This window comes from Nannobrachium achirus (assembly GCF_963921795.1).
Source record: "Nannobrachium achirus genome assembly, chromosome: 10".
In the NCBI taxonomy this organism is placed as follows: domain Eukaryota; kingdom Metazoa; phylum Chordata; class Actinopteri; order Myctophiformes; family Myctophidae; genus Nannobrachium; species Nannobrachium achirus.
The window spans coordinates 53625555-53649004 of record NC_137819.1 but is presented as its reverse complement, the minus strand read 5'-3'; the positions used below and the strand labels follow the sequence as shown (position 1 = coordinate 53649004).

The 23450-nt window shown below is 40.8% G+C and overlaps 1 protein-coding gene and 1 long non-coding RNA gene across 2 annotated transcripts; both read left to right on the top strand.

Annotated features, from left to right (window-relative positions):
• Nucleotides 1-299: 299 nt before the first annotated feature.
• LOC308292713 lies at nucleotides 300-7293 on the top strand. Its single transcript, XR_013962423.1, has 3 exons — nucleotides 300-410; nucleotides 5818-5910; nucleotides 6492-7293. It is a non-coding gene; the product is annotated as an uncharacterized lncRNA (long non-coding RNA).
• A 368-nt stretch (nucleotides 7294-7661) lies between these two features.
• LOC308293395 (alpha-taxilin-like) lies at nucleotides 7662-21653 on the top strand (the record flags this gene model as incomplete). The annotated part of the gene is made up of 6 exons (XM_080735883.1): nucleotides 7662-7763; nucleotides 8858-8977; nucleotides 9072-9146; nucleotides 9716-9808; nucleotides 9906-10001; nucleotides 20032-21653. 6 exons carry the CDS (start codon nucleotides 7662-7664, stop codon nucleotides 20347-20349), a joined length of 804 nt encoding a protein of 267 aa, XP_080592009.1. The 3' UTR covers nucleotides 20350-21653.
• Between the last annotated feature and the right edge of the window lie 1797 nt (nucleotides 21654-23450).

The window sequence follows — 23450 nt, the reverse complement described above, 5'->3', positions numbered from 1 at the left end:
TATATTACCTAAGTAACCTCGAGCTTTTTTATTTATTTTATTATATTTTTCTTTGTATTTCTTAATTTTATTGTAATGTGACTGCTTTTTGACCTGTTCTTTGTATGTATTGTATATTTTGTCAATAAAAAAAATAAAAAATAAAAAAAAGGCTTGTGTATCATCTGTGTTGCCATGGCAACATCTCCACACGTCCCAAACTATGGTCCTAAAGCACCAGCAGTGCTCTGTTCTGACCACCAGGTGGCTCGCGAACAAACCGTCACTGCTGGAAGTGAACCCGGAAGTGATCGTGTTCATTTTCCTCCTCATCTCCGCCGCCTGAAACACGAGTGTTCATCTTTTCTCTTGTTTGAGTTGAAATCAGGAGCACAAAGGATCGAGGGGAAACACTTCGCTTTTCAGCGATGGTGAGCACATTTGATCGTGGAAAATGTCCCCCCGAATTTATGTTTACCAGGAAGGTGTTTTGTTCATCTAGTGGAGATGGAAAGGAGGGATACTTTTTCTTCTTTTTTTCCTATTGTTTCTTGTTTGGTTTGCCGACTCGTATCTCAGTTCACCATGGAACGCTCATAATTGTAGCCTATATACGGAGATTTATGTGCGGGATGGAGATGAATCACGCAGTGTTTTTTTCCCTCCACATTGGATCGGAGCCAAAACATCTCGGCTTCAGTAAACTGACGCTCCTTGGGACGCTGCTGTTGACTAAGAACAAACCCCAGATAGGCAGAATGGACAGGCGGTCCATCATTTACTTTATCCTGCTTCTTTCTGGTGATATTGAGGTTAATCCAGGTCCCGTAGTCACTCGGCAAGCCGCCCGTCTCACGAGGGAACTACAGCTGCTTTCCGAGACAAAGAACCCCAGCGGAGGAAACATCGACACGGGTTCTACTGGTGACGAGTGCTATGGATGCCCACCCGGCTCTCTACAGCAAAGCTCCAACATCGAGGCTACTCGTGACCAGCTCGCGGCCGTGGTGATCGAGCCGCCGCCCGATAAAAACAGCGCCGACGTTGACCTGGATGTCCCCCTGCCGCCCCCCCCGTCACCGAGGATGCTGGTGCCCAGTTCGCAGCCGCTAGATCGCCGGAGATGACCGTCGAGCCGGATGCCCCCCCGCTGGTCCCGCCACCCCCCAGGGATCGAGATCAGTCGTGGCTGGCGGCATATCTTGGCTTTGAAGCTGTCGGCGCCGCCACACCAACACCCCGTGCGGTCGAAAAGGCATGGATCTCCTCCTGTTTGAGCTCCCAGTCAACAAAGGAACCTGGCCTCCCCCCCACCCCCACCGCTCCCCCACTTCAGTCTCAACTACAACCGGACTATGATGACCACCTCCCCCCCACGACAAACTTTCCTGTCTCGGTCGAAGACAAAGAGCCCCCCAGCTCCGACGTTGGCTCGATCACTACAGAGAACATGCACTCTGTTGTTTTTGCGAAACCAGGACTTCATCTAGTCCATTTAAACATCAATAGCTTGAATCCCAAAAAACTGGAGCTAATTAAGGGAATGTTTCATGGCGGTAAGGCAAAGATTTTATCCTTCTCTGAAACTAAACTTGATGACTCGTTTACAGATGCTAGCATTGAAATTGCCAACTACACTGTAATCAGGAATGATAGAAACAGGTGGGGAGGCGGAGTTTGCATGTATGTACATAATGATGTCAATTTTATCCCCCGTCCAGACTTACACCACAGTTCTCTTGAAACTGTATGGATTGAGGTAATCTTTGAACATGCAAAAAACATACTAGTATGCGCTGTCTATAGACCACCTGATCAGAATGATTTCTTTGAGCTGTTTGATGAGAGCTTAGCAAAGGTGGACGGTACTGAGTATCACATTTTGGGCGACTGGAATGTGGACATTTTGCGTAAAGACGCACCCATGTTCAAGTCCTTTGATGGGTTATGCAATCAATACAGCCTCACTCAGCTTGTCACAGTACCCACCAGGGTGACAGAGCACTCTCAAACCCTCATAGATCTCGTCGTAACCACTGACAAGTCCAAAGTCACCGCTAGCGGGGCTATTGTATGCGGTCTTAGTGATCATTATATGATCTACTCTACCCGAAAAATACACAAACCCAAGGCTAGTGGCCACAGAACTGTCGTTGCTAGAAGCCTGAAGAACTACTCCAGTGAGGCTTTTAATCTCAAACTAGCGGGTGTAGACTTTTCCCCAGAGCTGCAGTGTACAGATGTCGAAGAAGCATGGCGCGGTTTTAAAACCAAATTGACCAATGCTCTAGACGACGTGGCCCCCTTGAATACCACCAGGGTTAAAGCCCGCCAAGAGCCATGGTATAACTCAGATATTGCAGAATCAGCTAAACTAAAAATACGATGAAAAACGAAAGTGCTGCAAAAAGCTCAGGAAAAAATTCAACCCTGGCCTCAAAATCCACGTTGAGCATCTTACTGCTCAATGCAAGAGACTTAGAAACCAGACAACCGCCCTAGTTAGATCCGCCAAAAAAAACTACATCGACGACAAAATCGATGAATACAAAAACAAACCACGAGACCTATGGAAGTTGCTTAACAACCAATTAGGCTTAAAATCAAAAACCATATGCCACAACATAAACATCAAAACGGACGCCGCTCTCATTTCTGACAAAGGTGAAGTGGCTACCCATCTTAACAAAACCTTTACCACCACAGCCCGTTCACTGGTCGAAAGACTGGTCGCCCCATCTGGGCAGTATGGTGAAGAATTTGTTAAAAAATTCTACAAAAAACTGGGCGTCAAAAAAAGACAGCTTTAAACTTTCCACAGTGACAACTGATGAAGTGTTTAAAAAATTGAGCGCCCTACCTCAGCACAAGGCCACTGGCCTTGATAAAATCCCAGCTAGATTTCTCAGAGATTCAGCCGCCACCATTGCTCCAATCATTACCCACATAATTAACCTTTCCATCGAACAGGGTCATGTCCCCCAGGACTTCAAACTAGCAAAAGTAACCCCCCTGCACAAAAAAGGTAGCAAACTAGACCCTGGAAACTACCGCCCCGTTTCCATTCTTAGCTCCATATCCAAAGTCATGGAGAAAATAGTCTACGAACAGATTGCAAGATATCTCGATGAGAATAATCTGATTTACGAGTTCCAATCTGGATTCAGAAAATCCCATTCCACTGACACATGCCTTCTCTATTTGACTGACCAAATCAAACGCGAAGCGGATCAGGGCAAATATAGTGGCATGGTCATGATGGACCTCCAGAAGGCATTTGACACCGTGGATCATGCTATTCTGATAGAGAAACTAAAAGCCATCGGTCTTGACAGCGCAGCAGTGAGCTGGATGCAATCTTACCTGGTGGGGAGGGAACAGGTGGTGGAGATTAACGGTACCCTGTCCCCCCCCCTCCCAGTAAGCTGTGGAGTTCCTCAAGGTAGCATACTGGGACCTCTGTTGTTCCTAATATACGTGAACGACATGGCATCTGCTTGCGACTGCAACCTGTTCCTGTTCGCGGATGACTCGGCTCTCCTAGTCTCGGGCAAGGACCACTTGCAGGTTGAAAAGACACTTAACTCTGAACTGAGTAAGATCTGCACATGGCTTAACGACAACAAATTATCAATTCACCTGGGCAAAACCGAGTCCATCCTCTTTGGATCAAATCATAACCTCAAAAAGGTAGAGAACTTCACAATCAAAGTGGGTGACAAGGTCATAACACGAAAAAACGAAATCTCTTACTTAGGATGTATCCTTGAAGCTAATCTTTCCAGCGAAAAGATGACTTCAAAAGTAATACAAAAAATCAACCAACGAACTCGTTTCCTACAGAGGATCGCCCCAATGGTCAACTTCAACACACTGAAGACCATAGCTGGTGCAATAATCCAGCCCCTCTTTGACTATGGAGTCCACGTATGGTATCGTGACGCCCCACAAGCCCTAAAAACTAAACTCCAAACAGCCCAAAATAAACTAATTAGGGTCCTGCTTAACCTTCCCAATCAGACTCACCTCACCGCTACTCACCAGTTAAGAGTGGGGTGGCTCAGAGTAGATGACAGAGTACAGCAACTTGCAATGGGACTGGTGTACAAGATACACTACACCACTATGATACCCAAGTACCTGTCAAAATACTTTATAAACGTTAAGGATGTCCATAATTACAACACCAGATGCAGTGCCACAGATCACGTTCAACCCAGAGTCAACTCAAAGAAAGGGTCGAACTCGTTCTTCTGCTATACCACAAAAATGTGGAATGCCTTACCGAAGGCCATAAAGGAGTGTGGATCACTAGCATCCTTTAAAATTGCCCTAAAAAACCACTTACAGGCAGCAGCCGTTCACAACTGGTAAAAACCTAGCCCAACCCTACCCTCCCTGCCCCTTCCTTGTATATACTGTACATACTGATTGTTTAGACTTACTGTTACCTGCCCCTTCCTTGTATATATTGTATATACTGTACTTACTGATTGTATAGACCTACTGTTTTCTTTTTCTTTCTTTTTTTCTTTACATGTCTACTGCATAGTACTGTGTTCTATTTGTCTGTCATTCAATGTTATATGAGATACTTAAATGGTTTCCTGTTGAAATAAGCTTAGTCTTTTCATGGATCTCCTTTTAGTAGACCTTGTACCAGTGAACTGTACCGTCATGAATCTGTACATTTTCCTATGCAAACTTCTAATAAAGCCTTCAATCAATCAATCAAATGGTCGGCTCCGGTTCAACCGCTCCCGGCTAACGTTAGCCTAGCGTGTGAGCTAACTGAACGTCGACGAGATGCATGCACTGCAGATGCAGACAGATGTCACGAGCTGTGGTCGCTTAATTTAGTGTTTCTCAAACGTTCACATTTCAAGGTCTCCCCTTAACTCTGACAGTGTACACAATGGAACCAAATGGACCAGAGTTACAGATTGTATGGGTCAATTCAGACCCCACTAAAGGAACCCACAGAGTCCCTGGAATCCACTGTGAGAACCACTGGCTTAATTCAGTGGGTTTCAACCGTTTTCATATCAAGGGCCCGTTATTTATTCAGCATTTGAGCCACGGACCACCATTTGATGATGAGATTTAGCCTCTCAGACACAAAACGTAGATTTTGTTGTCGTTGGATAATATTTTGTGTACAATTCCATGCTGTGTTGCTGTGGGATAAAAGAGATAATAGCCAAACGTTGGTCAAAAATATCAGTTTTTCTGGATTCCCTAATTGTGTAGACTTCTTGTAAATTACGTAATGCAGATTTATTTTCTTAACAAATCTAACTTTTGAGGGCGTAAATGGACCCGTAAGGGTTTACACTCTGGATGGTGCTGGATTTGGAAGCGCTCGTGGGAAGTCACTCAACAGTCCTGTGTACCCCCTGGTTCTAAATGTCACATAATGCAGGTGTCAGTGGGATGTTGCGTTATCAAAGACGAGCGCTTCCAAAGTTTCCAACACTTAATGACCGAAGGTAACTCATAACATGTCTACAGTGGATTCTGAAACAAACACTTTGTAGATAGAAAGAGGATACTCCAAGCTTTCCATAGAGCACCAATGTTGTTGAGTTTGACGTTGTTTAATACAATCAGATAGCAAAAAAGAAAAAAAAATGTTTTGATGCATTGGCTGCCTATGGGAGGGAAGTATTGCAACCCTAGATTCAACATAATTAGAAAAAAATCTAGTGTTGCAATTTGCAGCTATGTCTGCTCTAACACAGACTGTTATACTTACCTGGCTACTGAAAACACTGGATGCCATTGTCCACACTGTGTCTAAGAACGTTTTGTCTGCTCTTTATGTATCGTCTCCCACAGAAACCCATTCTGCTCCAGGGCCATGAAAGGTCCATCACTCAAATCAAATACAACCGAGAAGGAGACCTGATCTTCTCTGTCGCTAAAGACACCGTAAGTCAACAATACTTGCATGGACTTGTTCAGGTTTATTTAATTTCAAATGCATCTAGTTATACTATGTTAACTTTATGAACTTAAATACAAATACATTGATCATAAAAAAGACCACTATACTAGTCATTCAAACTACTAATATGTAAGTAATTTCAAGCTGGTGATGTTTACTTCTAATGTATTACTGTAAATGAGTCTAATTTCGAGAATAAATAAATATTGAATGAATGAATTAAAGCAGGTCATGTTTTCATGTTTGGAATTGTAACAGCTGAAATCAATAATATATCAGTATTAACCTGCGGGCCAAATTAAGAACATGTGGCCCATGTATGGACTAGTTGGTAACTTTTGGCATTTTCCACTGCATGGCGTTTACTGGCTTTTGGTACCATATACCGGTACTTTGTTTTACACTACAATATAATATTCTGTAAAATCCTGTGTTCATTGAACTCTTGAAAGTTCACTTATTGTTAGTGCCAGGTACTCGCTTTGTGTGATACAGTATAAATAGAAAACGCCAAAAGTTGAGTCATATTTGTGTCTATGCTTGTCTTCCATCTGTTGAATTTCAGGTAGCCAACGTGTGGTACTCTGTCAACGGCGAGCGACTCGGCACCTACAACGGACACACTGGCGCTGTGTGGTGCGTCGACTGCGACTGTATCTAGGGATGGCCAAATGGAGATTTTTTCTTAACCGATAACCGAAAGGCCTTATCAGTTAATTAACCGTTAACCGTTAAGGAAATCTCTTCAAAATGCGTTAAGGAAATGTGTTCAAAAATGTGCTATTTTAGCGATTTAAAAAAGGAAAATACACCCGTTTTTCCCCATAATAAAGTGCCATATTTACACATTACAAACAATAAAACTAGGAGAAACAAGAATACAAATGTTTTCTAAAAGAAATGTGTTTTTGCAAAGAAACGGGGGCATTGAAATGATCAGTCTGTAATGTGCCAGGCACGTGCGCACATACAGCAAAGGGGGCTGGAGCCCTTAACTTTTATCAACAGAATTGTCCACCAAAAGGCCATTCAGCCCATGCCTCTCTAACATTCTGTGCACTCCCTGGCTATCGGCTAACTAAACAGCCGCAGCGAGATGCTCGTATGTAGAACAATAACTTTCAATCGTATAACTTTTGGAATGGTTGAATCGGCTAAACGTGATGTCCATTTCATTATTTTTCTTCTCTCTCGCCCGTGTTTTGTGTGTGCTGATGCAGCGATCATTGAATTTGCGACTCTGAGCTCAGCTTTGTTATTTTCGCATATCCTACTCTGTAACCAAGACGACTTTAGCGTTCCTCACGTCATCAACATGTAACATTAGAAAGTTGTGTTTTAAGCTCTTCTTAAACGGGATTCAATGTGACGGGGTCTGTTTTGTAAAATCCAATCGACGACTGAGCATTTGTTGAATAGGTCAGCGTGTATGACTCGCGTCGCAGACTCGCAGTTGCCTGAATGCTGGATGTTACACAGCCATTGGTGTCCCAGAAATGTGTGACCACAGCGCGTAGTTGCATGGTTGATGACTTGATGTTGCGTAGATATTGGTGTACGGGGCTTTTGGTGCGACACATGGGTTGATTTCCTTTTTCTTTTCTTTTTTATCGGTCAAAATTGACCGTTAGTGCTTACCGGTAACCAATTTCTTATCGGTTTAACGTTAACGGTTAGCCGTTGGCCATCCCTAACTGTATCCTTTCCACACCAAACTCACCTTGTCCACACGCAGATGGAGCAGCACAACGAGAGGAACGCCAGCCTCAGGCAGGAGAACACGGAGCTGGCCGAGAAACTCAAGAAGCTCATAGAACAGTACAAGCTGCGAGAGGAGGTTGATGGAAATGTAAAATCATATTCCATATGGATAAACAGTTTCCCCAATCATAATAAAATACTCCACACACAAGAAATGATGAATGTCCACACCAGGGAATATGCGTTTTGTGTTGAAGTTTAGTCAGAGTTCAAATTACTGTACAGCAGTACAGTAGAGCAAAATCACCCATCTTTGCTTCTCTCTGAGTGACAAGCATAATGATTTCACAGATATATGGATTTACAGAATACATTAGTCACATTCTGATTGGACAAAGTTAAACATGACAAGTACAGTAGAGCAATGGATATCAGATGTTTTCGTGTTACAGGCACCAGTCGTAAGGGCAGATAGTATGTTTGGCGTTTTGTTATCCTGTGTCCTGTACATAATGACCTGATTGGCATCTCTCAGTGGTCATTCTCCTGCGTTAGTTAGTTGTTCAAAACATCATGACATTGACACTGAAAATGGTATCTATACCATGTTAAACAACAATAACATATTTTACTATCAAGGAGGTACTTCCTCTGGCCTCCCTTGTCGGGGGGAATTGTTGTCTTCAAATTTTGGGGGGCTTTTTTTTGTATGATGAAGACCCCTTAGTTCAGTGGTTCTCAACCTTTTCAGGCTGCCCACAAAATAATCATATTGTAACTGGAGCGCTAAGAGTTGAGGCATTACATTTTGTATAACACAGTTCTAACTTCTATTGTGAAAAGAGCAGATCTACAAGCTCATGAGGTGTTGTGAGCATGTAGATCGGCCATTTGCAAAATGTCTGCCTCTAATATTTGACAATCTGACCAATATTTAATTTGTCATTTTAGATGTATTAAAAGGTCCTCAAATTGTCACTTAAGAAATGTGCAGAGACCCTCCATACACTCAAACTTTATGCTGTTTTGTTTACAATGTTGCATATTAAGTTAATCATCTGGGGACCCCCCCACCCCCAAAAAATATATTTTGGGGACCGACCCACAGGTTGAGGACCACTGCCTTAGGTGAGAGAGAGATGAAGCAGAAGGTCGAGATGAGCGTTTAGGAAAACATTGGTATTAGTAGTATGAGTTTATAATCTGATTGTGTGTGTGTGCGTGTCCCAGCACATAGACAAGTTGGTGAAGCACAAGGATCTCCAGCAGCAGCTGGTGGACGCTAAGTTGCATCAGGCCCAGGAGCTGCTCAAGGAGTCTGAGGAACGCCACGACAGAGAGAAAGAGTTTGTACGTCAGTCATCCACGTGCCATACATACATACATACTGTACATAAACACATGTTCTGTCCCCTAATTCCTTGATGGGGTTCTCTGTTCTCAGCTGCTGAAAGAAGCAGTGGAGTCTCAAAGGATGTGTGAGCTTATGAAACAACAGGAGGTCCACCTCAAGCAACAGGTTTGACTGGACCCTTTGTAGAACTAGTGATACTAGTAGTAATGATAACCAGTAAGATGCCTAAGGGCAAGGTCATGCAGATAAAGCAATAACATTATGGAATAGCATCTATGCAAAAGAAACAGAACATCTACGTGAATGAAATAATCTAACTACTTATATGACAGCCAATCTGTAGAGGTGTCATTGAAGCAAATATACTGATATTTATTTTACAGGCCTACTATAATAAGTTCTTTGTAGTGTTTGTGTTTAGGTTCCCTGAAACAAAGGCCTGATTGTCCTGGAGATCTTATGCTCTGATCTAGTCTGGTCTGGCTATGCTAAAGCCCGCTCCAGTATTTTTTGCTGTTCCATGTTTTCCAGTGCCAACCTTTAGAGCTTTAGAGCTATAAGTCCATGTGGAGGAGAGTGAACTTCGTTCTGCTCTGGTTTCCATAGCAGTGTGAAATCATTTCAAACCACAACCACAGTGGAGATGGTTTGTTGAGAACATTTTGGAGGGAGCTTTAAATATTCTGATGTGATTGTACCTGACCAACCCTCATGGTTTCCTCCTCCCCTCCTAGCTGTCACTCTACACAGAGAAGTTTGAGGAGTTTCAAACCACTTTATCCAAGAGCAATGAGGTCTTCACCACTTTCAAACAGGAGATGGAGAAGGTAATGTGTGTGTGTGTGGGGGGGGGGGGGGGGTTAAAGAAAGAAATAGCCTCTCAAGAGCTGACCTTCCTTTTTATGTGTAATTGTATATCCTCAGATGACAAAAAAGATCAAGAAGTTGGAGAAGGAGACCACCATGTATCGCTCCAGATGGGAGAGCAGCAACAAGGCTCTCCTGGAGATGGCAGAGGAGGTAAGCCACTCCAGATTAGGGATGGCACGATACGCGATTATTATTGTTTATCGTGATAAAAAACACTCACGATAATCGTATTTTGGAGCTTTAATTTATCGTGATATCGTGCTCCGTCATGCACTGGGATCAATTCACCTTTTATTTGCCGAGCTGCATATCCGGTACCATTTTAAACCCTCTATAATTGTGGGCTCGCCTGGAAGGCGAGCACACGTATGTTATCTTCATTATTGTGGGCTCGCCTATAAGGCGAGCACACTTTAGATATTGTCATTATTTCTATACTAGGCAGGCAGTCAGTGCAAGTATCAAAAAACTTCGGTTCCTTTCTACTCCTACATACTTAGTGAGAAAATGAAAATAAAAACATCAATGTGTTCAGCTTACTGTGGCGACGTGTGCTATTACTTTTTACAGCAATCGGCCAAATGGTGGCGCTGTAGGAAGCCTTCGAAAGTGCGAACTTTGAACAGGTATAGCTCATGCTGTGTTTGAGGTAAAGCCATGAAACCTGTATACACGTATGCGTCTCCTCATGCCGAACAACTTTTACGCTCTGACTTTTGACCTTTGACCTTTAGATCTCCCACAATTTGGAATTATATGAAAAACAGTAAAAATCTATCTCCTCCTGGGTTTTTTTCGTTACGCGCACGAAACTTTTTTCACATGAACTTTGGACCAATACGGTCAAACTAGTCTCGGCGGATTTCTTTTAAAGTGAAATATTTTTTTTTAATAATTCAATCAATATTGCGGTTTTATGCAAATCATTCTTCGGCCTCTAAATCATACATGCAAAGTTACACGTTCATGGCATTTGGCAAAGATGTGGAGGGTTAGTCAAAGTATCACTGAAACCAATTTTATTCCAATCGGCCAAAGGGGGGCGCTATACGAAGCGTTTGAAAATCCAAACTTCAAACGGGCATAAGTCATTACTCGTTTCGTTTGAAGACATGCAACTTGTTACACGCGTGCTTTGACTCAAGCGGAAGACATATGTGTCGTTGTTAAGTAAGCTCCGCCCTTCAATTTTCCGCCATTTTGAGCAGTTTGTAAAACGCGTAAACCCGCTATTATTCTGGAATTTTCGCGTCACGTTCACAAAACCTTTTTTACGTGAACTTTGGACCGATATCTAAAGATCTGTCAGATCGGATTTCTTTAACATTGAAACATGCTTTTTTAAATAATTCAAACAATATTGCATTTTTATGCTCGCCTATAAGGCGAGCACACTTTAGATATTGTCATTATTTCTATACTAGGCAGGCAGTCAGTGCAAGTATCAAAAAACTTCGGTTCCTTTCTACTCCTACATACTTAGTGAGAAAATGAAAATAAAAACATCAATGTGTTCAGCTTACTGTGGCGACGTGTGCTATTACTTTTTACAGCAATCGGCCAAATGGTGGCGCTGTAGGAAGCCTTCGAAAGTGCGAACTTTGAACAGGTATAGCTCATGCTGTGTTTGAGGTAAAGCCATGAAAACTGTATACACGTATGCGTCTCCTCATGCCGAACAACTTTTACCCTCTAACTTTTGACCTCTGACCTTTAGGTCTCCCACAATTCGGAATTATATGAAAAACAGTAAAAATCTATCTCCTCCTGGGATTTTCTTGTCAAGTGCACAAAACTTTTTTCACATGAACTTTGGACCAATACGGTCAAACTAATCTCGGCGGATTTCTTTTAAAGTGAAATATAATTTTTTAATAATTCAATAAATATTGCAGTTTTATGCAAATTATTCTTCGGCCTCTAAATCATACATGCAAAGTTACACGTTCATGGCATTTGGCAAAGATGTAGAGGGTTAGTCAAGGTATCACTGAAACCAATTTTATTCCAATCGGCCAAAGGGGGGCGCTATACGAAGCGTCTGAAAATTCAAACTTCAAACGGGCATAAGTCATGACTCGTTTCGTTTGAAGACATGCAACTTGTTACACGCGTGCTTTGACTCAAGCGGAAGACATCTGTGTCGTTGTTAAGTAAGCTCCGCCCTTCGATTTTCCGCCACTTTGAGCAGTTTGTAAAACGCGTAAACCCGCTTTTATTCTGGAATTTTCGCGTCACGTGCACAAAACTTTTTTTACGTGAACTTTGGACCGATATCTAAAGATCTGTCAGATCGGATTTCTTTAACATTGAAACATGCTTTTTTAAATAATTCAAACAATATTGCATTTTTATGCAAATTATTCTTCTGCTTCTAAAACATACAAGTAAAGTCACATTTTCATGACAAAATAGTGTAGAGGGTTAGTTCAAATATCACTGAAACCAATCTTACCCCAAATGGCCAAAGGGGGGCGCTATATAATTTTGAGCAGTTTGTAAAACGCTTAAACCCGTTTTTATTCTAGGATTTTTTTTTGCAATTTGCATGAAACATTCTACACGCAATCTAAGGACCTTTATCTAACATGCCTATGAAGTGCACACAAAAAAATTATAAAATAATAATAATAAATATAGCTGCAAGCAGCGATAAAGTGTCCAAAGCCAAAAACACCTCAAATCATGAACACAGCCTGGGATGTGCGTGAAATCTTGCAAGCACATTCCCAATAGGTCAAGGAACAGATACCAACCTTCTCACATTGGCCTGTTATAGCGCCACCAGCGGGTCAACTTTTGCACAACACATTTTTGGAACAAAATGGACCAATCTTTGACGTCAGTAACGTCAAAGAGAGCACTGCATGCGATCTTGACATTTTGTGCTTTTATAGCCATTGTTTTCCGGCTTGAAGCGAGCCCACAATTGTTTCGAAGGAACAATATTTTTCTAGTTGTGGGCTCGCCTATAAGGCGAGCACACTTTAGATATTGTCATTATTTATTTATCTATCAGGCAATCAGTAGACGGGAACTTCGGTTCCTTTCTACTCCTACATACTTAGTGAGAAAATGAAAATAAAAACATCAATGTGTTCAGTTTACAGTGGCGAAGTGTGCTATTATTTTTTATAGCAATCGGCCAAATGGTGGCGCTGTAGGAAGCCTTCGAAAGTGCGATCTTTGAACAGGTATAGCTCATGCTGTGTTATACATACAGCCATGAAACCTGTATACACTTATGCGTCTCCTCATGCCGAACAACTTTTACCCTCTAACTTTTGACCTCTGACCTTTAGGTCTCCCACAATTCGGAATAATATGAAAAACAGTAAAAATCTATCTCCTCCTGGGTTTTTTTCGTTACGCGCACGAAACTTTTTTCACATGAACTTTGGACCAATACGGTCAGATTGATCAACCAGATTTTTTTTAAAGTGAAACATAATTTTTTAATAATTCAATTAATATTGCGGTTTTATGCAAATTATTCTTCTGCCTCTAAATCATACATGCAAAGTTACACGTTCATGGCATTTGGCAAAGATGTAGAGGGTTAGTCAAAGTATCACTGAAACCAATTTTATTCCAATCGGCCAAAGGGGGGCGCTATACGAAGCGTCTGAAAATTCAAACTTTAAACGGGCATAAGTCATGACTCGTTTCGTTTGAAGACATGCAACTTGTTACACGCGTGCTTTGACTCAAGCGGAAGACATCTGTGTCGTTGTTAAGTAAGCTCCGCCCTTCAATTATCCGCCATTTTGAGCAGTTTGTAAAACGCGTAAACCTGATTTTATTCTGGAATTTTCGCATCACGTGCACAAAACTTTTTTTACGTGAACTTTGGACCGATATCTAAAGATCTGTCAGATCGGATTTCTTTAACATTGAAACATGCTTTTTTAAATAATTCAAACAATATTGCATTTTTATGCAAATTATTCTTCTGCCTCTAAAACATACATGCAAAGTCACATTTTCATGACAAAATAGTGTAGAGGGTTATTTCAAATATCACTGAAACCAATTTTACCCCAAATGGCCAAAGGGGGGCACTATATAATTTTGAGCAGTTTGTAAAACGCTTAAACCCGTTTTTATTCTAGGATTTTTTTTGCAATTTGCATGAAACATTCTACACGCAATCTAAGGACCTTTATCTAACATGCCTATGAAGTGCAAACAAAAAAAATTATAAAATAATAATAATAAATATAGCTGCAAGCAGCGATAAAGTGGCCAAAGCCAAAAACACCTCAAATCATGAACACAGCCTGGGATGTGCGTGAAATCTTGCAAGCACATTCCCAATAGGTCAAGGAACAGATACCAACCTTCTCACATTGGCCTGTTATAGCGCCACCAGCGGGTCAACTTTTGCACAACACATTTTTGGAACAAAATGGACCAATCTTTGACGTCAGTAACGTCAAAGAGAGCACTGCCTGCGATCTTGACATTTTGTGCTTTTATAGCCATTGTTTTCTGGCTTGAAGCGAGCCCACAATTGTTTCGAAGGAACAATATTTTTCTAGTGAGAACTTGATATTGTCATATCAAGTTCTCCTCAAAACTTCGGTTCCTTTCTACTCCTACATACTTAGTGAGAAAATGAAAAAAAAAAACATCAATGTGTTCAGCTTACAGTGGCGAAGTGTGCTATTATTTTATACAGCAATCGGCCAAATGGTGGCGCTGTAGGAAGCCTTCGAAAGTGCGAACTTTGAACAGGTAGAGCTCATGCTCTGTTATACGTACAGCCATGAAACCTGTATACACTTATGCGTCTCCTCATGCCGAACAACTTTTACCCTCTAACTTTTGACCTCTGACCTTTAGGTCTCCCACAATTCGGAATTATATGAAAAACAGTAAAAATCTATCTCCTCCTGGGATTTTCGCGTCAAGTGCACAAAACCTTTTTCACATGAACTTTGGACCGATACGGTCAGATTGATCAACCAGATTTTTTTTAAAGTGAATTATAATTTTTTAATAATTCAATCAATATTGCGGTTTTATGCAAATTATTCTTCGGCCTCTAAATCATACATGCAAAGTTACACGTTCATGGCATTTGGCAAAGATGTGGAGGGTTAGTCAAAGTATCACTGAAACCAATTTTATTCCAATCGGCCAAAGGGGGGCGCTATACGAAGCGTCTGAAAATTCAAACTTCAAACGGGCATAAGTCATGACTCGTTTAGTTTGAAGACATGCAACTTGTTACACGCGTGCTTTGACTCAAGCGGAAGACATCTGTGTCGTTGTTAAGTAAGCTCCGCCCTTCAATTTTCCGCCATTTTGAGCAGTTTGTAAAACGCGTAAACCCGCTTTTATTCTGGAATTTTCGCGTCACGTGCACAAAACTTTTTTTACGTGAACTTTGGACCGATATCTAAAGATCTGTCAGATCGGATTTCTTTAACATTGAAACATGCTTTTTTAAATAATTCAAACAATATTGCATTTTTATGCAAATTATTCTTCTGCCTCTAAAACATACATGCAAAGTCACATTTTCATGACAAAATAGTGTAGAGGGTTAGTTCAAATATCACTGAAACCAATCTTACCCCAAATGGCCAAAGGGGGGCGCTATATCATTTTGAGCAGTTTGTAAAACGCTTAAACCCGTTTTTATTCTAGGATTTTTTTTTGCAATTTGCATGAAACATTCTACACGCAATCTAAGTACCTTTATCTAACATGCCTATGAAGTGCACACAAAAAAATTATAAAATAATAATAATAAATATAGCTGCAAGCAGCGATAAAGTGTCCAAAGCCAAAAACACCTCAAATCATGAACACAGCCTGGGATGTGCGTGAAATCTTGCAAGCACATTCCCAATAGGTCAAGGAACAGATACCAACCTTCTCACATTGGCCTGTTATAGCGCCACCAGCGGGTCAACTTTTGCACAACACATTTTTGGAACAAAATGGACCAATCTTTGACGTCAGTAACGTCAAAGAGAGCACTGCCTGCGATCTTGACATTTTGTGCTTTTATAGCCATTGCTTTCTGCCTTGAAGCGAGCCCACAATTGTTTCGAAGGAACAATATTTTTCTAGTGACAATATCTAACCGTCATATCAAGTTCTCCTCAAAACTTCGGTTCCTTTCTACTCCTACATACTCAGACAGAAAATGAAAATAAAAACATCAATGTGTTCAGCTTACAGTGGCGAAGTGTGCTATTATTTTTTACAGCAATCGGCCAAATGGTGGCGCTGTAGGAACCCTTCGAAAGTGCGAACTTTGAACAGATAGAGCTCATGCTCTGTTATACGTACAGTCATGAAACTTGTATACACGTATGCGTCTCCTCATGCTGAACAACTTTTGCACTCTGACTTTTGACCTCTGACCTTTAGATCCCCCAGAATTTTGAATTAATTAAAAAACAGTAAAAATCTATCTCCTCCTGGGATTTTTGCGTTACGCGCACAAAACTTTTTTCACATGAACTTTGGACCAATACGGTCAAACTAGTCTCGGCGGATTTCTTTTAAAGTGAAATATAATTTTTTAATACTTCAATCAATATTGCGGTTTTATGCAAATTATTCTTCAGCCTCTAAATCATACATGCAAAGTTACACGTTCATGGCATTTGGCAAAGATGTGGAGGGTTAGTCAAAGTATCACTGAAACCAATTTTATTCCAATCGGCCAAAGGGGGGGCGCTATACGAAGCGTTTGAAAATTCAAACTTCAAACGGGCATAAGTCATGACTCGTTTCGTTTGAAGACATGCAACTTGTTACACGCGTGCTTTGACTCAAGCGGAAGACATCTGTGTCGTTGTTAAGTAAGCTCCGCCCTTCGATTTTCCGCCTTTTTGAGCAGTTTGTAAAACGCGTAAACCCGCTTTTATTCTGGAATTTTCGCTCCACGTGCACAAAACTTTTTTTACGTGAACTTTGGACCGATATCTAAAGATCTGTCAGATCGGATTTCTTTAAAATTGAAACATGCTTTTTTAAAATAAATTCAATGAATATTGCAGTTTTATGCAAATTATTCTTCTGCCTCTAAATCATACATGCAAAGTAACATGTTCATGGTATTTGGCAAAGATGTAGAGTGTTAGTCCAAATATCACTAAAACCAATCTTACCCCAATTGGCCAAAGGGGGGCGCTATATCATTTTGAGCAGTTTGTGAAACGCTTAAACCCGTTAGGATTTCTTTTTGCAATTTGCATGAAACATTCTACACACAATCTAAGGACCTTTATATAATATGCCTATGAAGTGCACACACACACAAAAAAATAATAATAATGAATATAGCTGCAAGCAGCGATAAAGTGGCCAAAGCCAAAAACACCTCAAATCATGAACACAGCCTGCAATGTGCGTGAAATCTTACAAGCACATTCCCAATAGGTCAAGGAACAGATACCACCCTTCTTACATTGGCCTGTTATAGCGCCACCAGCGGGTCAACTTTTGCACAACACATTTTTGGAACAAAATGGACCAATGGACCAAGAGAGCACTGCCTGCGATCTTGACATTTTGTGCTTTTATAGCCATTGTTTTCTGGCTTGAAGCGAGCCCACAATTGTTTCGAAGGAACAATATTTTTCTAGTTTATCTATCAGTCAGTCAGTATCCTCAAAACTTTGGCGCGATTCATCTCTTAAACGCTTACACCTTTCAACACCATTCAAATTTTTATGTGTTCAGCTTACTGAGGACACGTGTGCTTGTATTTTTGGTTTTGAAATGTTTTGTAGTATAAATATAAAAAAATAAAAATGTTTAACTTTAAGCACCCAATGCATTTCCAATGGGTTTAGCAGAGTGAGACAGAGGAAAGGGACCCATGTTTATATTAAGTCGCTGTGGCTGCAATATTCACACTTCAGATATGCTATTTATATCAATGCGTTCACACAGGTCTGCTGTCTGATTTGATCCAAATGTCTAAGCTGTGTGATATATAAAACTATAGTTATAGTTAAAACTATAAATAAATGTCCCTCTGCACTCTACTGATTGACACAGCTGTGATTAAAGGCTTGGCTGTCATTGGCTGTTCTGTGGTGATTTAGCCTTACATAAGTCGGCCCTGCAGTGACAATGCGAAAGTCTCGGCAGATACGTCTTAAAGGGGAAGACCACCCATTTTCAATATTGAACTATGTCATTAATATACCTTAGAGGAGTTGTGTGGAAATAAAAAGAAAGTTCCCCATCTTCTGTGTTGCCTAGAACTGGAGGATTGATTTTGGGGTTTGTATTGCAAATTACAACTTGATGACATCACACATTGTACTTTACAATACAAACCCCAAAATCAATCCTCCAGTTCTAGGCAACACAGAAGAGGGACACACACACACACACACACACACACACACACACACACACACACACACACACAGTCCCCGACTAAGGATTTGTATAGTCGACTATGATTTTAGTGTAATAGCGCAATAAGTGTAATAGTGTAATAGTGTAATAAGTGTAATAGTGTAATAGTGTAATAGTGCAATAGTGTAATAAGTGTAATAAGTGTAATAGTGTAATAAGTGTAATAGTGTAATAGTGTAATAAGTGTAATAGTGTAATAAGTGTAATAGTGTAATAGTGTAATAGGGCAATAAGTGTAATAGTGTAATAGTGTAATAAGTGTAATAGTGTAATAGTGTAATAATTGTAATAGTGTAATAGGGCAATAAGTGTAAAAGGGCAATAAGTGTAATAGTGTAATAGCACAATAAGTGTAATAGTGCAATAAGTGTAATAGTGTAATAGTGTAATAAGTGTAATAGTGTAATAGCGCAATAAGTGTAATAGTGTATTAAGTGTAATAGTGTAATAGCACAATAAGTGTAATAGTGTAATAAGTGTAATAGTGTAATAGTGTAATAAGTGTAATAGTGTAATAGCACAATACGTGTAATAGTGTAATAGTGTAATAAGTGTAATAGTGTAATAGCACAATAAGTGTAATAGTGTAATAAGTGTAATAGTGCAATAGTGTAATAGTGTAATAAGTGTAATAGTGTAATACGTGTAATAGTGTAATAGTGTAATAGTATAATAAGTGTAATAGTGTAATAAGTGTAATAGTGTAATAGTGTAATAGTGTAATAGGGCAATAAGTGTAATAGTGTAATAGTGTAATAAGTGTAATAGTGTAATAATTGTAATAGTGTAATAGTGTAATAGTGTAATAGGGCAATAAGTGTAAAAGGGCAATAAGTGTAATAGTGTAACCGCTGCCCCTTGTGACGTGGGTAGAGCTGCGAGGGCCCGGTCATCGCTGCTTGCAGCTTTAATTTAATTTTATTTTGATTTAATTGTCCATACCGTTAAAGGACCAGGTCACCTCTGGGACAACCAGATCTTATTTTATTGTTGTGTGGGACACGATCAACACAATCCTGAGTAATTTCTTGTGTTCAATCTTTGTTTTTAGATATTTTAGTATTTCAGCATGCTACAACTGGTCATATGATGCTTTGTAGCATGATATTGCATCATCTCATGCATCATATGATGCAAAATGCATCATATGACCAGTTGTAGCATACTGAAATACTAAAATATCTAAAAACACAGATTGAACACAAAAAATAACTCAACATTGTGTTGATCGTGTCCCACACAACAATAAAATAAGATCTGGTTGTCCCAAAGGTGACCTGGTCCTTTAAGTTCATGTAATAACACTGCTTGTCTACATTGTATTTGCATTACCATTTTACGTCAGTAAAATGAAAGAGAGCATTGCCTGGGAACTTGACACTTTTACTATTATTGTTTTGGGTTGGAAGCGAGCCCACACTGTTTCGAAGGAACAGTATTTCTAGTTGGTAAAAGTTACTTACAATATACATACTTGATAGTCTTTTTTTCAATTTATCAAATGTCTTTGCCAAAAAGGTGCCGATCTACAAGCTCACAATGTGTCGCGATGTGTTGTGAGCTTTTTGGCAAATGTTCCACCCCAGGATAATGGCTTGTGATTATCGCGATAATATCGTAAATCGCAATTTCTTTTGTCACAATAATCATGATATGATATTTTCATATCGTCCCATCCCTACTCCAGATGAATCCAAAACATATAGAATAGCACAGCATGTGGATGACATGTCAATACGGGCTTGCATTTCTTTCTTTTTTTCCACTGACTGTCTCTGCACAGAAAACCATGCGGGACCGTGAGTTCGAAGCCCTGCAGGGGAAAGTCCAGCGGCTGGAGAAGCTGAGGCGGGCGCTGAAGGTGGAACGCAACGAGCTCAGCAAGAAGGTCCAGAACCTCAGCGGAGCCCAGGAGGACCCCAGGGCCGACTCCCCCTCTCCGCCCCCAACGGACTTACCTCAGGAGCCCAGTCTGGTCGCCAGCATCCCCCCCGCCCCGGACGCAACGCCCTGCTCTCATTCTTGTCACTGTGGCCCAGAGCTGGACACAGAGGGTTTAATGGGAGAGGCATGCCCCCAGTCTCTCACTGCCCAAGACTGAGCCTTGCAGCCCTAGTCTCACACACACACACACACACACGTGCACACACAAACGCTAGCGTGCGAGCCTCTGCTACTAAGCGCCGTTTCAGTAGCAGTTGTTGCTTTTATCTGGTTTGACAGCGATGGTGGTAGAGTTTACTCGTGTCCTTCCGAATGTGTCTGGGGTTTCACGGTAACGAAGGGGAGATTGTGCCTTCTGAAGGGATAGATCTTATCCTGCATCTCTTGTTTCTGTCCTGTTCTTCTTCTTTTTTTTTTTGCTTCACATTCCACGCATGATGCGCAAACTGCAGAGATATTTGTGCAAGATAAGAGAGTCAATGCTGCTCAGGATGGCAAAAGTCACAGAAAATAGTCCATTCCTATGTAATTTGTGTTCATGCGTTCCACCAGTACGTGTTCATGTGTGTCGGATATTGTTTGTAGTTTGCAGTATTGTAAAGGCCACATCTAGTAGCACAACCTTGGCTTCAATACAGGTGTCAATTTATTAATGTATTTAGTCAGTACAATACTTGCAGATGGCATGTTCATTATGAATCACAAGTGATCTGGGGAAATTTAGAAATTACATTTTCATTTTGATCTAGGTTTGCTTATTTTTTTTTTTCAGGCAGTATAAGTTTTGTAAGAACATCACATCTTCCTGAAGTTTGAGTTTGTATCAATTTGCAGACCATTTTAGGGTTGCAGACGTTTCTTTTTTCTGATTTGTTTAGTTGCATTGTGCTTCTCATCTTGTGGATTGTATTTATTGTTTACAATTTTTAAAGTGTGTATCTTGGAAAAACACCACTATAAAAATAAATCAGTTTATTTTTCATACTTGAGATCATTTATGAAGGTATTGTATTTGGAACAACTTTCCATTCCTAATTATTGTCTTTTTTCCTTTGCTCGCTTTATATCGGTTGATTTCCTTTGTCTGTTGGCTGTTCTTGCGGTCACGACGTGACCGATTTCAGTTTCAATTTCAATTTTAGGCCAGTTAAGTCCATCTTTTGTAAATCAGTCCGTATTATTTTTTTGGCAAATTACTTAAGCTGTTGGACACCCACCTTGGGTCATTGCAGTAGTACTGGTATAATGTATACGAGAATGTTATAGGATCTCTATGCAACCCTTGTCGTGTGGTTTTGTTCTGTGGCATTCTGACACAAGCACTTAACCGGGAATGTATATTCATTAGCCATTAACTCCTACATGTACATGTGTGTTCAGTTTATAGCCTGATTTATACTTATTTGCCTGTTGTTGCCGCTTGCCAAAAATTGCTGATATTCAAGCTCACAACGTGACTCTGTGTGACTCGTGAGATTGCAGGTCTGCTATTTTGGGCGTGTGACACTGGCACTCAAAGAATTTTAGATCAAGCCTTTGGAAAAGGTAAATAATGGAATTTGTAATGATTTAAAAGAATGCTTTTGCTCAAATTAGGATTGGGTGGCATATGATTGTGTGTAAATCACAGTAAGACACAGTCAATGTAATGTTAATTTCATAACACTCCACAGATGATGCTTGGGTTACTTAATGTCATTGGTGTGGTCATTTCAGCCACTAATGATTTATTAACTTTGTAACGCAAACATTTCTTCCACGGTCGGTTACACACTACAGACTCGCCATGTCCATGATTGACAAGAACCAAAGATTGTTTCCCTTTTTGACTACTTTGCAGTACTTTTATCTGGCCTTGTATATTATGTTTCTTGATAAATAAACGATGTAACCGTGAATGTGATTTTGCCTGATATGACTCTTTACAACATATTGCTCATTCTAACAAAGTTACTGAAGCACAGGTATTGGCTAAAACCATTCGATGTTACAGGACAAGCACAAAGTTTCCAGAATTGTATACAGTAGTGGCTAAAAGTATTGGCACCCTTGCATTTGTTTAAAAAAAAAAACACACAATCGTCTAGATCCCCAAATTATTTTGGGGGGTCCCAGATGATTAACTTAATGTGAAACATTGTTTTCTCACTCAGCAATAAACAAACCAACGTAAAGTTTAATTGTGTAGAGGGTATATGCACATTTTTTATTTCTAACTGTTTATGATGTGAGAGGTGCTCCTGGAAGGAGCTAAGCTCCAACATCTGACTTTGTCCGGGGACATGAAGTGTGGCCTATACATCTGGACGCTTAATGAAATGAACTCAAATAGCACTGCTCACTTCACACTAGGTGTGATTTGTTAAACTATGGTAACATTTCCTTAGTTCACACCTCATTAATTAAAGAAAGAGGTTTTGCTGTTGTTAGTTTGGACTCTCTCCTGTGACCAATGCGGTGTGGTTAAACCTGTCAGGATCAACCTCCACCAGCATAGGTCCCAGAGTCACTGAATCACTAAGCCTCTCCACCACGGCAAGGTCACAGCAAAAGGAGAGGAAGGTGGCCCTTAAAAGGGCCGTTTGGGGGGGGTGCAGGAAGGGTCTTAGATCTCACTTGAGGAAAAAGTAGTTGGCCAGAGTCCAAAAGAGATAATGGAGGAGTCCCACTCCTCCATTATCTCCTCCTTCTCATCCAGAATGGCGTGCCACTTGACTTCTGGCACTTCTGGCGTTGAATCTCTTGCAGAGGCTTCTCCTCCTTCAGCTTCCTGAGGGAAAATAATTCTGCCACAAGAGACTCCATATGTGGCCTGCGCAAAGGGGATCTTTTTATTTTTTTCAGGAGGCACCAGGCCAGTTTTTGCACTAGGCGGCACAGTCCACCGGGAATCGTCCCCCTACTCCCTACTGTCAATCCGGGCCTGCACTTCTGGCACTTCTGGCGTTGAATCTCTTGCAGAGGCTTCTCCTCCTTCAGCTTCCTGAGGGTTAGGGTTAGGGTCACAAGAGACTCCAACTCCTCCATCCTCTCCTTGTGCTCGACCATGATGGCCACCCAGTCCTCATACTTGATCCCCCTCCACTCCTCGCTGCACTCCAGGTCTGACCACAACAGTGTAACTTCAGCCATAGTAATGGATAAGTCGTCTCTCTGCTGCTTACAGTTCAGTTCTGTGCTTACTCTGTGACAAGAAAGAAGAAAAGTGATTTGAATGTCCTGATCTCCTCTATTTATACTGCTGGCTGCCCGCTGCTC